Source organism: Somniosus microcephalus, unplaced genomic scaffold (genome assembly GCF_052327205.1).
Source record: "Somniosus microcephalus isolate GS21.2 unplaced genomic scaffold, FLI_Smic_1.0 unresolved_chr1, whole genome shotgun sequence".
NCBI lineage: Eukaryota > Metazoa > Chordata > Chondrichthyes > Squaliformes > Somniosidae > Somniosus > Somniosus microcephalus.
Window position 1 is genome coordinate 45,685,088 of NW_028225179.1, and position 15,420 is coordinate 45,700,507.

Sequence of the window (15,420 nt, forward strand, 5' to 3'; positions counted from 1 at the left end):
ACACACATGCACAAACACAGACACACACAGATGCACACAGACACAGACACACCCACAGACAGATACAGACACAGACACACAGGCACAGATGCACACACACAGACACACAGACAGACACACACACCCACACACACTCTGACACTGACACTGACACTGACTCACAGACACAGACAGACACTCAGACACAGACACTCAGACACAGACACTCCGACACAGACACACACACACAGACACTCAGACACAGACACTCAGACACAGACACTCAGACACAGACACACACACACAGACACACACACACAGACACACACAAAGACACACAGACACACACACACACTCAGACAGACACTCAGACAGACACTCACACAGCCACACACACACAGACACACACACACACAGACAGACACACACACAGACAAAGACACACACACACACACAGACACAGGCACACAGGCACATAGACACACACAGGCACTGACACACACACACACTCACACAGACAGACATACAGACAGACAGACAGAGACACACCCACAGACAGACACAGACACACAGACATGCACAGACACACACACATGCACAGACACACACAGATGCACACAGACACAGCCACAGACAGACACAGACGCACAGACACACAGACATACACACAGAGACACACACACACACAAAGACACAGACACAGACTCACAGACACTGACACACACAGACACTGACACACAGACAGACACAGACATACACACAGACATACACAGACACAGACACACACAGACACATAGACAGACAGACACACACACACACACACACACAAAGACACACAGACACACACACACTGAGACAGACACTCACACAGCCACACATACACAGACACACACAAACACACACAGACAGACAGACACACACACACACAAAGACACACACACACAGACACACAGACACACACAGACACACAGGCACTGACACACAGACACAGACACACACACACACTCACACAGACAGACACACAGACAGACAGACACAGACACACCCACAGATACAGACATGCACAGACACACACACATGCACAAACACAGACACACACAGATGCACACAGACACAGACACACCCACAGACAGATACAGACACAGACACACAGGCACAGATGCACACACACAGACACACAGACAGACACACACACACACACACTCTGACACTGACACTGACACTGACTCACAGACACAGACAGACACTCAGACACAGACACTCAGACACAGACACTCCGACACAGACACACACACACAGACACTCAGACACAGACACTCAGACACAGACACTCAGACACAGACACACACACACAGACACACACACACAGACACACACAAAGACACACAGACACACACACACACTCAGACAGACACTCAGACAGACACTCACACAGCCACACACACACAGACACACACACACACAGACAGACACACACACAGACAAAGACACACACACACACACAGACACAGGCACACAGGCACATAGACACACACAGGCACTGACACACACACACACTCACACAGACAGACATACAGACAGACAGACAGAGACACACCCACAGACAGACACAGACACACAGACATGCACAGACACACACACATGCACAGACACACACAGATGCACACAGACACAGCCACAGACAGACACAGACGCACAGACACACAGACATACACACAGAGACACACACACACACAAAGACACAGACACAGACTCACAGACACTGACACACACAGACACTGACACACAGACAGACACAGACATACACACAGACATACACAGACACAGACGCACATACACACAAAGACACAGACACACACACAGACACACACACAGACACACACACAGACACACAGACACTGACATACAGACACTGACACTGACACACACTCACAGACACTGACACACACACAGACATACAGACACACACGCAGACACACAGACATACACACACACACAGACACAGACACACAGACAGATGCACAGACACACACTCAGTGCAGTGGATGTTGAAGAGTTAACCAGTGGACAAGGGGCTGATTCTCTGATGTCAGTAAGTGACTCAGCCCGGCTCTTGGCTGGAGATCGCAACATGAGCACAGGCAAGAGGAAACGGCCGGGCTGACTCACCGCAAGGCGACAGCCAGCGAGGATGCAGGCTCCCAGCTGGCAGGGACATTGAGCGAGGAGAATGGGAGCCAGTAGGACGGAGTGTCCGAGCCTCCGATCGCTGCTGCTGTGTGTGGTGTTGACAGGAACGCAGGTCCAGGCACAGTTCCAGGGAAACACGGCTGGGAGCAACCCGCTCGAGACAGGTAAAACCCGTCGGAACTGCCCCGCAATAACCCCGCTCCACAAACCCCTGAGAGAGGGGACTGTCTAGACGGCAGGTTAGAGCCAGTCTCTGATAACCCTGACCCCCCACAACCCAACGCTCTAAAAGGTGCTGAATCGCAAACCCCCCCCGACCCCCCACCTCTCCCGATGGAGTCTGCCGGCCGGGGCACTCTTGGCCGGGGAGGCCGGTGCGGGGCTATTCGATCATGGGGACTGTCGCAGGTCAGCCCTGAACAACCTCCGACCCCTCGATATCCACTCGCTTTGAAGTGCCGGATTCGGGAGAGGATGGCGGGGCCGTTGGGGACTGGGGGTTGAGTCTGGTTTTTACTTCCTGCCCCCCCTCCCCAACTCCCCCTCCCAAGGGCAACTGAGGGCAATTCCAGCTCCCCACCAGCATGGGATGGAGTCGGGGCAACTGCCTGCTGTTTGTGAGGCTCAAGACCAAAACCTCTCTCTATCTCTGTGTCGCTCTCTCTCTCTCTCTCTCTCACTCTCACTCTCTCTCTCTGTCTCTCTCTCTCTCTCTCTCTCTGTCTCTCTCTCTCTCTGTCTCTATCTCTCTTTGTCTCTCTCTCTCTCTGACTCTTTGCCTCTCTCTCTCTCTGTGTCTCTCTCTCTCTCTCTCTGTCTCTCTCTCTCTCTCTCTGTCTCGCTCTCTCTGTCTCTCTCTCTGTCTCTCTCTCTCTCTCTGTCTCTCTCTCTCTCTGTCTCTCTCTGACTCTTTGCCTCTCTCTCTCTCTGTGTCTCTCTCTCTCTCTGTCTCTTTGTCTCTCTCTCTCTCTTTCTGGCTGGGCTCCAGGTTGCTGCATGCTTCATTCAGAAAACAGCCTGAAGGGCAGGAGGAGATTCCAAATATAGGACGGGACAATTCCTTAAAGGGGCCTTGACACCGCCTTGAATTGAGGGGTGGGGGGAGGGCCAGAGAAGCTGCCAAGGCGACCCCTCACACTGTATCTAACCCCATGCTGTACCTGCCCTGGGCATGTTTAATGGGACAGTGTAGAGGGAGCTTTACTCTGTATCTAACCCGTGATGTACCTGCCCTGGGAGTGTTTGATGGGACAGTGTAGAGGGAGCTTTACTCTGTATCTAACCCATGCTGTACCTGCCCTGGGAGAGTTTGATGGGACAGTGTAGAGGGAGCTTTACTCTGTATCTAACCCCGTGCTGTACCTGCCCTGGGAGTGTTTGATGGGACAGTGTAGAGGGAGCTTTACTCTGTATCTAACCCCGTGCTGTACCTGCCCTGGGAGTGTTTGATGGGACAGTGTAGAGGGAGCTTTACTCTGTATCTAACCCTGTGCTGTACCTGCCCTGGGAGTGTTTGATGGGACACTGTAGAGGAAGCTTTACTCTGTATCTAACCCATGCTTTACCTGCCCTGGGAGAGTTTGATGGGACAGTGTAGAGGGAGCTTTACTCTGTATCTAACCTGTGCTGTACCTGCCCTGGGAGTGTTTGATGGGACAGTGTAGAGGGAGCTTTACTCTGTACCTAACCCGTGCTGTACCTGCCCTGGGAGTGTTTGATGGGACAGTGTAGAGGGAGCTTTACTGTCCATCTAACCCCGAGCTGTACCTGCCCTGGGAGTGTTTGATGGGATAGTGCAGAGGGAGCTTTACTCTGTATCTAACCCGTGCTGTACCTGCCCTGGGAGTGTTTGATGGGACAGTGTAGAGGGTGCTTTACTCTGTATCTAACCCTGAGCTGTACCTGCCCTGGGAGTGTTTGATGGGACAGTGTAGAGGGAGCTTTACTCTGTATCTAACCCGTGCTGTACCTGCCCTGGGAGTGTTTGATGGGACAGTGTAGAGGGAGCTTTACTCTGTATCTAACCCATGCTGTACCTGCCCTGGGCGTGTTTGATGGGACAGTGTAGATGGAGCTTTACTCTGTATCTAACCCGTGCTGTAACTTCCCTGGGAGTGTTTAATGGGACAGTGTAGAGGGAGCTTTACTCTGTATCTAACCCGTGCTGCACCTGCCCTGGGAGTGTTTGACGGGACAGTGTCGAGGGAGCTTTATTCTGTATCTAGCCCGTGCTGTACCTGCCCCGGGAGTGTTTGATGGGACAGTGCAGAGGAAGCTTTACTCTGTATCTAACCCATGCTGTACCTGCCCTGGGAGTGTTTGATGGGACAGTGTAGAGGGAGCTTAACTCTGTATCTAACCCGTGCTGTACCTGCCCTGGGAGTGTTTGATGGGACAGTGTAGAGCGAGCTTTACTCTGTATCTAACCCGTGCTGTACCTGCCCTGGGAGTGTTTGATGGGACAGTGTAGAGGGAGCTTAACTCTGTATCTAACCCGTGCTGTACCTGCCCTGGGAGTGTTTGATGGGACAGTGTAGAGGGAGCTTTACTCTGTACCTAACCCGTGCTGTACCTGCCCTGGGAGTGTTTGATGGGACAGTGTAGAGGGAGCTTTACTCTGTACCTAACCCGTGCTGTACCTGCCCTGGGCGTGTTTGATGGGACAGTGTAGAGGGAGCTTAACTCTGTATCTAACCCATGGAGCCCATTTTCCTTCCATATTTCGCTAGCAGTCTATTGATAAACAGTTTGTGACCGCACTGAATCTGTCCCACTATGCCTCACAGAACGTATTCTCTTCTCTCCGTCTGGGAGCAGGAGCAAGGAATGGATGCTATTTCCTTGCTTTTCAACTTGACTGTTCCTCCAGTCTACTGACCGATGCCAAGTATAACTTGTGGTCAGACAACTTACTTTTAACCATAATTTGCCCAGAGACTGCCTTATTCAGGGCAACAGAGATTATGTCTGACCGATCACATCTCCCAATATCAAGAACTGTGTTTCAAGACAGAGTCTCTCCATCAGGGAACTCTTTTAAAGAGAGAGTCTCACCATCAGGGACCCCTTTTAAAGAGGGAGTCTCACCATCAGAGACCCCTTTTAAAGAGAGAGTCTCACCATCAGGGACCCCTTTTAAAGAGAGAGTCTCACCATCAGGGACCCCTTTTAAAGAGGGAGTCTCACCATCAGGGGCCCCTTTTAAAGAGAAAGTCTCACCATCAGGGACCCCTTTTAAAGAGAGAGTCTCACCATCAGGGACCTCTTTTAAAGAGAGAGTCTCATCATCAGGGACCCCTTTTAAAGAGAAAGTCTCACCATCAGGGACCCCTTTTAAAGAGAGAGTCTCACCATCAGGGACCCCTTTTAAAGAGATAGTCTCACCATCAGGGACCCCTTTTAAAGAGAGAGACTCACCATCAGTGACCACTTTTAAAGAGAGAATCTCACCATCAGGGACCCCTTTTAAAGAGAGAGACTCACCATCAGTGACCACTTTTAAAGAGAGAATCTCACCATCAGGGACCCCTTTTAAAGAGAGAGTCTCACCATCAGGGACCCCTTTTAAAGAGAGAGTCTCACCATCAGGGACCCCTTTTAAAGAGAGAGTCTCACCATCAGGGACCCCTTTTAAAGAGAGAGTCTCACCATCAGGGACCCCTTTTAAAGAAATTAGAGGAGAGTGAGGGTGAGGTGTGGAGAGAGAGAGAGGGAGAAGGGGGAGGGAGAGAGGGAGGAGGTAGGGAGGAGCAGAAGGGAGTCGAAAGGAGAGGGGCAGGGGAGGGGAGTGCAGGAATGGGTAGCATAGAATGGGGAGAGGAGGCAGAGAGGGGGATGGGGTGGGGGAAAGGCAGAGAGGTGCGGAGGAGGAGAGTGGGAGAGGAGGGATGGGAGAGGGAGAGGAGGCGAGTGGAGGAATGGGGAGATGGGAGGTAGGAGAGGAGGGGTAGAGTGTGTGCGAGGGAGAGTGGAGGGAGGGGGGGGGAGCAGCAATGGGGAGGGTGAGCGAGTGGGAGAGGAGGGACAGAGGAGGATGGGAGAGGAGGGGAGTAGGGAGTGTGGGGTAGAGGAGGGGATTGGAGGAGGGAGAGAGGAGGTGAGGAGGGAGAGAGGGGGAGCAGGAGGAGGGAGAGAGGGGGAGAGAGAGAGAGAGAGAGAGAAAGTGGGAGAGAGAGAGTGGGAGAGGAGGAGGGAGGGGGAGAGGGGGGTAGAGGAGGGTTGAGGGTGGGGGAGGTGGGGGAGGAGGGTTGAGGGTGGGGGAGGAGGGTTGAGGGTGGGGGAGGAGTGTTGAGGGTGGGGGAGGAGTGTTGAGGGTGGGGGAGATGGTGGAAGGAGGGTTGAGGGTGGGGGAGGAGGGTTGAGGGTGGGGGAGGGGGGTTGAGGGTGGGGGAGGATTGTTGAGGGTGGGGGAGATGGTGGAAGGAGGGTTGAGGGTGGGGGAAAGGAGGGTTGAGGGTGGGGAACGGAGGGTTGAGGGGGGGAAAGGAGGGTTGAGGGTGGGGGAAAGGAGGGTTGAGGGTGGGGGAAAGGAGGGTTGCGGGTGGGGGAAAGGAGGGTTGAGGGTGGGGGAAAGGAGGGTTGAGGGTGGGGGAAAGGAGGGTTGAGGGTGGGGGAGAGGAGGGTTGAGGGTGGGGGAGAGGAGGGTTGAGGGTGGGGGAGAGGAGGGTTGAGGGTGGGGGAGAGGAGGGTTGAGGGTGGGGAGAGGAGGGTTGAGGGTGGGGGAGAGGAGGGTTGAGGGTGGGGGGGAGGAGGGTTGAGGGTGGGGGAGAGGAGGGTTGAGGGTGGGGGAGAGGAGGGTTGAGGGTGTGGGAGAGGAGGGTTGAGGGTGGGGAGAGGAGGGTTGAGGGTGGGGGAGAGGAGGGTTGAGGGTGGGGGGGAGGAGGGTTGAGGGTGGGGGGGAGGAGGGTTGAGGGTGGGGGAGAGGAGGGTTGAGGGTGGGGGGGAGGAGGGTTGAGGGTGGGGGAGAGGGGGAGGGGAGGGTTGAGGCTGGGGTGAGACGGTGGAAGGAGGGTTGAGGCTGGGGGAGAGGGGGAGAGGGGGGTTGAGGGAGGGGGAGAGGGGGGTTGAGGGAGGGGGAGAGGGGGGTTGAGGGAGAGGGAGAGGGGGGTTGAGGCTGGGGGAGAGGGGGAGAGGAGGGTTGAGAGTGGGGGAGAGGGGGGAGGAGGGGAGAGGGGTGGAGGAGGGTTGAGAGTGGGGGAGAGGGGGGAGGAGGGGTGAGGGTGGGGGAGAGGGGTGGAGGAGGGTTGAGAGTGGGGGAGAGGGGGGAGGAGGGGTGAGGGTGGGGGAGAGGGGTAGAGGAGGGTTGAGGGGGGGGAGATGGTGGAAGGACGGTTGAGGGTGGGGGAAAGGATGGTTGAGGGTGGGGGGGAGGAGGGTTGAGGGTGGGGGAGAGGAGGGTTGAGGGTGGGGGAGAGGGTTCGAGGAGGGTTGAGGGTGGGGGAGAGGGGGGAGGAGGGTTGTGTGTGGGGGAGAGGGTGGAGGAGGGTTGAGGGTGGGGGAGGGGGGGAGGAGGGTTGAGGGTGGGGGAGAGGGGGAGGAGGGTTGAGGGTGGGGGAGAGGGGTAGAGGAGGGTTGAGGGTGGGGGAGGGGGGAGGAGGGTTGAGGGTGGGGGAGAGGGGGGAGGAGGGTTGAGGGTGGGGTGAGGGGGGGAGAGGAGGGTTGAGGCTGGGGTGAGGGGGGAGAGGAGGGTTGAGGGTGGGGGAGAGGGGGAGAGGAGGGTTGAGGCTGGGGGAGCGGGGGAGAGGAGGGGGGGAGAGGGTGAGAGGAGGGGGGGTGAGGGGGAGAGGAGGGGGGGGAGAGGGGGAGAAGAGGGTTGAGGGAGGGGGACAGGAGGGTTGAGGGTGGGGGAGAGGGGGAGATGAGGGTTGAGGGTGGGGGAGAGGGGAGAGGAGGGTTGAGGGAGAGGGGGAGAGGAGGGTTGAGGCTGGGGGAGAGGGGGAGATGAGGGTTGAGGCTGGGAGAGAGGGGGAGAGGAGGGTTGAGGGAGAGGGGGAGAGGAGGGTTGAGGCTGGGAGAGAGGAGGGTTGAGGGTGGGGGAGGGGGGGAGATGAGGGTTGAGGGTGGGGGAGAGGGGGAGAGGAGGGTTGAGGGAGAGGGGGAGAGGAGGGTTGAGGCTGGGGGAGAGGGGGAGAGGGGGAGAGGAGGGTTGAGGCTGGGGGAGAGGGGGAGAGGAGGGTTGAGGCTGGGGGAGAGGGGGAGAGGAGGGTTGAGGGAGAGGGGGAGAGGAGGGTTGAGGCTGGGGGAGAGGAGGGTTGAGGGTGGGGGAGAGGGGGAGATGAGGGTTGAGGGTGGGGGAGAGGGGAGAGGAGGGTTGAGGCAGGGAGAGAGGGGGAGAGGAGGGTTGAGGGAGAGGGGGAGAGGAGGGTTGAGGCTGGGGGAGAGGAGGGTTGAGGGTGGGGGAGAGGAGGGTTGAGGCTGGGGGAGAGGAGGGTTGAGGGTGGGGGAGAGGGGGAGAGGAGGGTTGAGGCTGGGGGAGAGGGGGAGGAGGGTTGAGGGTGGGGTAGAGGGGGAGGAGGGTTGAGGCTGGGAGAGAGGAGGAGAGGAGGGTTGAGGGTGGGGGAGAGGGGGAAAGGGAGGGGGAGAGGGGGAGAGGGTGGGGGAGAGGAGGGTTGAGGCTGGGGGAGGGGGTGAGGGGAAGGGAGAGGATGGTTGAGGGTGGGGGAGAGGGGGAGAGGAGGGTTGAGGAGGGGGAGAGGGGAGAGAAGGGTTGAGGGTGGGGGAGAGGGGGAGAGGAGGGTTGAGGGTGGGGGAGAGGGCGAGAGGAGGGTTGAGGGTGGGGGAGAGGCGGGTTGAGGGTGGGGGAGAGGGGGAGAGGAGGGTTGAGGCTGGGGGGAGATGGTGGAAGGAGGGTTGAGGCTGGGGGAGAGGGGGAGAGGGGGTTTGAGGGAGGGGGAGAGGGGGGTTGAGGCTGGGGGAGAGGGGGAGAGGAGGGTTGAGGGTGGGGGAGAGGAGGGTTGAGGGTGGGGAAGAGGAGGGTTGAGGGTGGGGGAGAGGGGGAGAGGAGGGTTGAGGGTGGGGGAGAGGAGGGTTGAGGCTGGGGGGAGGCGGTGGAAGGAGGGTTGAGGGAGGGGGAGAGGGGGGTTGAGGCTGGGGGAGAGGGGGAGGAGGGTGGGTGAGACGATGGAAGGAGGGTTGAGGGTGGGGGAGAGGGGGAGAGGAGGGTTGAGGCTGGGGGAGAGGGGGAGAGGAGGGTTGAGGCTGGGGGAGAGGAGGGTGGGGGGGAGGGTTGAGGGTGGGGGGGAGGGGGGGAGGGTTGAGGGTGGAGGGAAGGGGGAGAGGGGGGTTGAGGGTGGGGGGAGGGGGAGAGGGGGGTTGGGGGAGGGGGAGAGGGGGGTTGAGGGTGGGGGGGAGGGGGAGAGGAGGGTTGAGGGTGGGGGGAGAGGAGGGTTGAGGGTGGGGGGAGAGGAGGGTTGAGTGTGGGGGGAGAGGAGGGTTGAGGTTGGGGGAGAAGGGGAGAGGGGGGTTGAGGGTGGGGGGAGGGGGAGAGGAGGGTTGAGGGTGGGGGGAGGGGGATTGAGGGTGGGGAGAGGGGGAGAGGAGGGTTGAGGCTGGGGGAGAGGGGGAGAGGAGGGTTGAGGCTGGGGGAGAGGGGGACAGGAGGGTTGAGGCTGGAGGAGCGGGGGAGAGGGGGGCTGAGGCTGGGGGAGAGGGGGAGGAGAGTTGAGGCTGGAGGAGCGGGGGAGAGGGGGGCTGAGGCTGGGGGAGAGGGGGAGGAGGGTTGAGGCTGGGGCAGAGGGGGGTTGAGGCTGGGAGAGAGGGGGAGAGGGAGGTTGAGGGAGGGGGAGAGGGGGGTTGAGGGGAGGGGGAGAGGAGGGTTGAGGGTGGGGGAGGGGGAGAGGGGTAGAGGAGGGTTGAGGCTGGGGGGGAGGGGGAGAGGGGGGTTGAGGGTGGGGGGAGGGGCAGAGGAGTGTTGAGGGTGGGGGGAGGGGGAGAGGGGTAGAGGAGGGTTGAGGCTGGGGGAGAGGGGCAGAGGGGGGTTGAGGGTGGGGGAGAGGGGGAGTGGGGGTTGAGGGTGGGGGAGAGGGGGGTTGAGGGTGGGGGGAGGGGGATTGAGGGTGGGGAGAGGGGGAGAGGAGGGTTGAGGCTGGGGGAGAGGGGGAGAGGAGGGTTGAGGCTGGGGGAGAGGGGGACAGGAGGGTTGAGGCTGGAGGAGCGGGGGAGAGGGGGGCTGAGGCTGGGGGAGAGGGGGAGGAGGGTTGAGGCTGGGGCAGAGGGGGGTTGAGGCTGGGAGAGAGGGGGAGAGGGAGGTTGAGGGAGGGGGGAGGGGGAGAGGGGGGTTGAGGGGAGGGGGAGAGGAGGGTTGAGGGTGGGGGGAGGGGGAGAGGGGTTAGAGGAGGGTTGAGGCTGGGGGGGAGGGGGAGAGGGGGGTTGAGGGGCAGAGGAGTGTTGAGGGTGGGGGGAGGGGGAGAGGGGTAGAGGAGGGTTGAGGCTGGGGGAGAGGGGCAGAGGGGGGTTGAGGGTGGGGGAGAGGGGGAGTGGGGGTTGAGGGTGGGGGAGAGGGTGGTTGAGGGTGGGGGGATTAGCAGCAGAGACTGAACTTGCTGAGTGGCTCTTGTCCTTTGAACGTGCCCTGACCTGCGCTCAGAGAGCAGAGCTCTCGGGAAACTCCACACCGAAACTGCAAGCCCCTCGGGCCATCTTCTTCTCTTTGGAAATGTTGGGAGATTGACTCACTGGCTGCTGATCAACATCTGACCCTGCAGTGTGCAGTCACAGCTCCACATCCACGCCCAGCCGCCTCCTCTGGGCTTCCCTGAATCACTGACACAGATTGAGTTGTTGGTCCCGGGCCATCCGACAGGCTGGCGGGCTGCCCGAAGCACACAACCCCTCCGCACTGACAGCTCCTTAAGGTGGAACAGACAGTGGGGAATATTCACAGGACTGCCCGTCCCGGGGAGTGAGACAGAGAGAGAGGGAGAGACTGTGGAGAGAGAAAGAGAGAGAGAGACTGGGGGAGAGAGAGAGAGAGAGACTGGGGGGGAGAGGGAGACTGGGGGAGAAAGAGAGAAAGACAGGGAGAGAGAGAGAGAGACTGGGGGAGAAAGAGAGCGAGAGAGAGAGAGGGAGAGAGAGAGTGGGGGAGGGACTGGGGGAGAGAGAGAGAGAGAGAGACTGGGGGAGAGAGAGTAAAAGTATCCTCCGGACTCAAAGGAAAACAGTAAACAATGCATGCAGGGCGGAACTAGGCCAATATCCATTAATAATCACTATCCAAAAAAGAGCCACCAAATTTTGGAATCACCTACAAATGAGCAACCCCCAATGCTATCACTACCACGCCCTGAAATGCCAAGAGCTGACCATAAAAAAGAATACCCTCAGTCAACTAGTCCTGGGACTCAGTGAAATAACTACTAACAATAACCAGCCCCAGGACAGTGACAGGGTAACACAAAGAATTCGACCCAACACAATCGTCGCTAAGCAAAAGGAAAAATATCTGACATATTGGGCAGAAACAACAAAAACCCAAAGCAAACTCATTTGCTACTTGGCCCTAAACAGACAATACAACATAGCTGATTACCTGACCATGGTAAAGGATAACAAACTGAGAAGAACCTTGACAAGGTACAGACTTAGCGAACATAGCCTAGCGATCGAAAAAGGCAGACACAGGCAGACCAGGCTGCCAAGAGAGGACAGGATATGCTCTCACTGCAGTCAGGGAGTAGTGGAGACAGAGATGCACTTCCTCACAGCCTGTGGAAAATATCAGGGCATCAGGGAGAATTTCTACCAAAAATTCTCACAAATATGCCCTGAATTCAGAAATCTGAATGACAACCAAAAACTCCCATTCCTACTGGGAGAGGAGAGAAGCTGTGTAACACTGGCGGCACACTATGTTACAGCTTGCCATGAACAGAGGGACAACCAGTAAACTAAGAAAAGAGTATATATAAACAATGCGAATGTATATTTATACACTCAGGGATATACCTGTTTATACACTGTATGAATAGAACTGCGTTTATGTGTTCAACCATAAATGTATTTTGATGCTTTGGCAACATAAGATGTACCTTATCATGCCAATAAAGCGATTTGAATTGAATTGAATTGAATTGACTGGGGGAGAGAGAGAGAGAGAGAGGGAGAGAGAGAGAGTGAGACAGAGAGGGACAGAGAGAGAGAGAGGGAGACACAGAGAGAGAGAGAGAGAGACAGACAGAGAAAGAGAGACAGAGACAGAAAGATAGAGTGAGAGACAGAGAGCGAGAGAAAGAGAGAGAGACAGACAGAGAAAGAGATAAAGAGAGAGAGAGACAGAATGGGAGGGAGAGACGGTGTTGGAGGGAAAGTGTGTGAGAGAGCGAGGGAAAGGGGTTGATCGACTGGGTGAGGGTGTCATAGAGTCATAGAGTCATAATGGCACAGAAGGAGGCCATTCGGCCCATTGACTCTGCGTCAGTTCTCCGCAGAGCAATCCAGTCAGTCCCATTCCCCCGCTCTATCCCTGTAGCCCTGCAAGTTTATTTCCCTCAAGTGCCTATCCAGTCTCCCCTTGAAAACATCGAGTGTCTCCGCTTCCACCACTTCCGTCGGCAGCGAGTTCCAGGTCCTCACCACTCGCTGCGTAAAAAGGTTTTTCCTCACGTCCCCCCCTGTATCTCTTGCCCAAAACCTTAAATCTGTGTCCCCTAGTCCTTGTACCATCAAGTAGTGGGAACAGCCTTACCCCGTCTCGCCTGTCCAATCCCGTCATAATCTTGTACACCTCCATCAAACCACCCCTCAACCTCCTTTGCTCCAATGAAAACAAATCCAGCTTCTCCAACCTGTCCTTGTAGCTAAGATCCCCCATCCCCGGAACCATTCTGGTAAATCTCCTCTGCACCCTTTCTAGGGCCTTCACATCCTTCCTAAAGTGTGGTGACCAGAACTGGACGCAATACTCCAGTTGTGGCCTAACCAGCACTTTATAAAGGTTCAGCATAACTTCTCTACTTTTGTACTGTGGTAAACCACTTTTATCGTTCACTACCGTTACACTATAGTTATCACTGTTATATCGTTACACAATGGTTATCACTGTTATATCGTTACACTATGGTTATCACTGTTCACACTGTTGTATCACTACACGAGGTCGCCTCTTGCCACGCTGTTATACCTGGGCTGACCACTGCTGACTCCGCCCATAGCTCCGCCTACTTGCCCAGGTATAAAGGTGGTCGACTGGCTGGCATTCCTCCTTGTTGGATCCGATCACCCACGAGGGTGGGCTCTGTTATTTAGCCAATAAAAACCTATAGTTACTTTCTTAACTCGTCGCTTTTCATTGGATGAATTGATAGGTATATCAATTTTATTGGCTAAATTTTAAAAATGTCTAACGAACCGTCAGACCAGTCAGACGCCCAGCTACAACAGCCACAGCAGCCGGCCTGGCTGCGAGCCCTCCGACCGCCGTACCTGGATCTAAACCCACAGGCAGCAAACTCAGCCCTCGACTTCAAACACTGGCTGAGCTGTTTTGAATCCTACCTGGGAGAATCCGGCGTGCCTCAGAGATCCAAACTAAGAGTGCTGACCGCCCAAGTGAGCCCTAAAGTATTCGCACTCATACAGGACCTTACTACATACGAGGCCGCCATCAACCTGCTGAAACAGCAGTACCGGAGCCCGGTAAATTCTATGTATGCCAGACACCTCCTAAGATCCCGCCCGCAACAGCCAGGAGAGTCTGTAGATGAATTTTTACGGGCGCTACAAACACTCGGCAGGGACTGTGATTTTAAAGCGGTAACGGCTGCAGAAAATACTGAAGAGAATATCCGCGATGCCTTCGTGAAAGGCCTTCGGTCCGACTACTCACGGCAAAGACTGCTCGAATCAAAGGACCTCGACCTGAACACAGCTGCAGCCCTCGCCCGCTCCCTGGAAGTGGCCCATCGGGACCTCGAGGCGTATTCCAGGTACTGTACTGCGCGACCCTGGGACTCCGGCCCGACCCCGGCCGCAATACCCCTCGCAACGCCGCCTCCGGGACCTACCTCAGCGTCGGCGTCCCAGAACCGATCGGGACCGCCACCCCCGGTACCGGCTGCAACATCGGACCCCCGCGATCGGGCCGCCGGCTGCTTCTTCTGTGGCCAGGCGAAACACCCGAGGACGCGCTGCCCTGCGAGAAACGCGACTTGCTCCCATTGCCAGAAGAAAGGCCACTTCGCTAAGGCCTGCAGGGGGAGAGCCACAGACGCCAGCAGTGCCTCATGCGAATTGTGGGGGCGGCCATCTTTCATCCAGGCCACAGATGCCAGTATCCCCTCGTGTGAGCGGCCATCTTTGATCAAGGCAACCGACACCAGCAATGCCTCATGTGAGTTGTGGGGGCAGCCATCTTATTTAACCTCGTGGGCGCCGCCATTTTGTCCACCACAGTCGACCGCCACCTTGTCGCCAGACCCGACCACCGCCTCACCCGCAGACTACAGCAGCTCGCTCAGCCATACACTAGCCTCCGTCACACTGGACCAAGCTCGCCCGCATCACCTGTCCAAGTCCATGATGGACATCAAAGTAAACGGCCACGCCACGACCTGCCTGTTCGACAGTGGAAGCACGGAGAGTTTCATACATCCAGACACGGTGAGCCACTACTCCCTCACTGTCCGGCCAACGCGCAACCGGATCTCGATGGCATCGAGGTCCCATTCTACAGACATCAGCGGCTACTGTATTGTGACCCTGTCGGTTAGGGGCACGGAGTATAAAAATTTTAAACTCCTCGTCCTGCCCCAGCTCTGCGCTGCCGTCCTACTAGGGCTGGACTTCCAATCCCACCTGCAAAGTGTCACTTTGGCATACGGTGGACCCCTCCCCCCACTCACAGTCGACAACCAGCAGCCTTTAAACCGCCCACCGCATACCACCTGCGGCCTATCCACCCTCAAGGTCCCGCCCCCCTCCCTGTTCGCTAACCTCACCCGCGACTGTAAACCCGTCGCCACCAAGAGCAGGCGGTACAGCCGGGGACAGAGCTTTTATTAGCTGTGAGGTGCAGCGTCTCCTGAAGGAGGGCATCATCGAGAGGAGCAACAGCCCCTGGCGTGCCCAGGTCGTAGTCGTTAAGACCGGCGATAAAAACCGCCTAGTCATCGACTACAGCCAAACCATAAACCGGTACACCCAGCTGGACGCATACCCCCTTCCCCGCATATCTGATATGGTCAATCAGATTGCGCAGTACCGGGTATTCTCCACCATCGACCTTAAGTCAGCCTATCACCAACTCCCTATCCG

At 57.1% G+C, this 15,420-nt stretch overlaps 1 protein-coding gene across 2 annotated transcripts in view; it reads left to right on the forward strand.

Moving 5' to 3' along the window:
* Window positions 1-2,099: 2,099 nt before the first annotated feature.
* LOC147094896 (tumor necrosis factor receptor superfamily member 12A-like) overlaps window positions 2,100-15,420 on the forward strand; it is a 37,085-nt gene continuing 23,764 nt past the window's right edge. The window contains exon 1 of one of the 2 annotated variants that reach the window (XM_085974522.1): window positions 2,100-2,333. In XM_085974522.1, the coding sequence (XP_085830648.1) occupies window positions 2,210-2,333 (124 nt within the window). In that variant the 5' untranslated portion in view covers window positions 2,100-2,209. The remainder of the gene's footprint in view (window positions 2,334-15,420) is intronic. The other variant, XM_085974523.1, reaches the window with a different exon arrangement.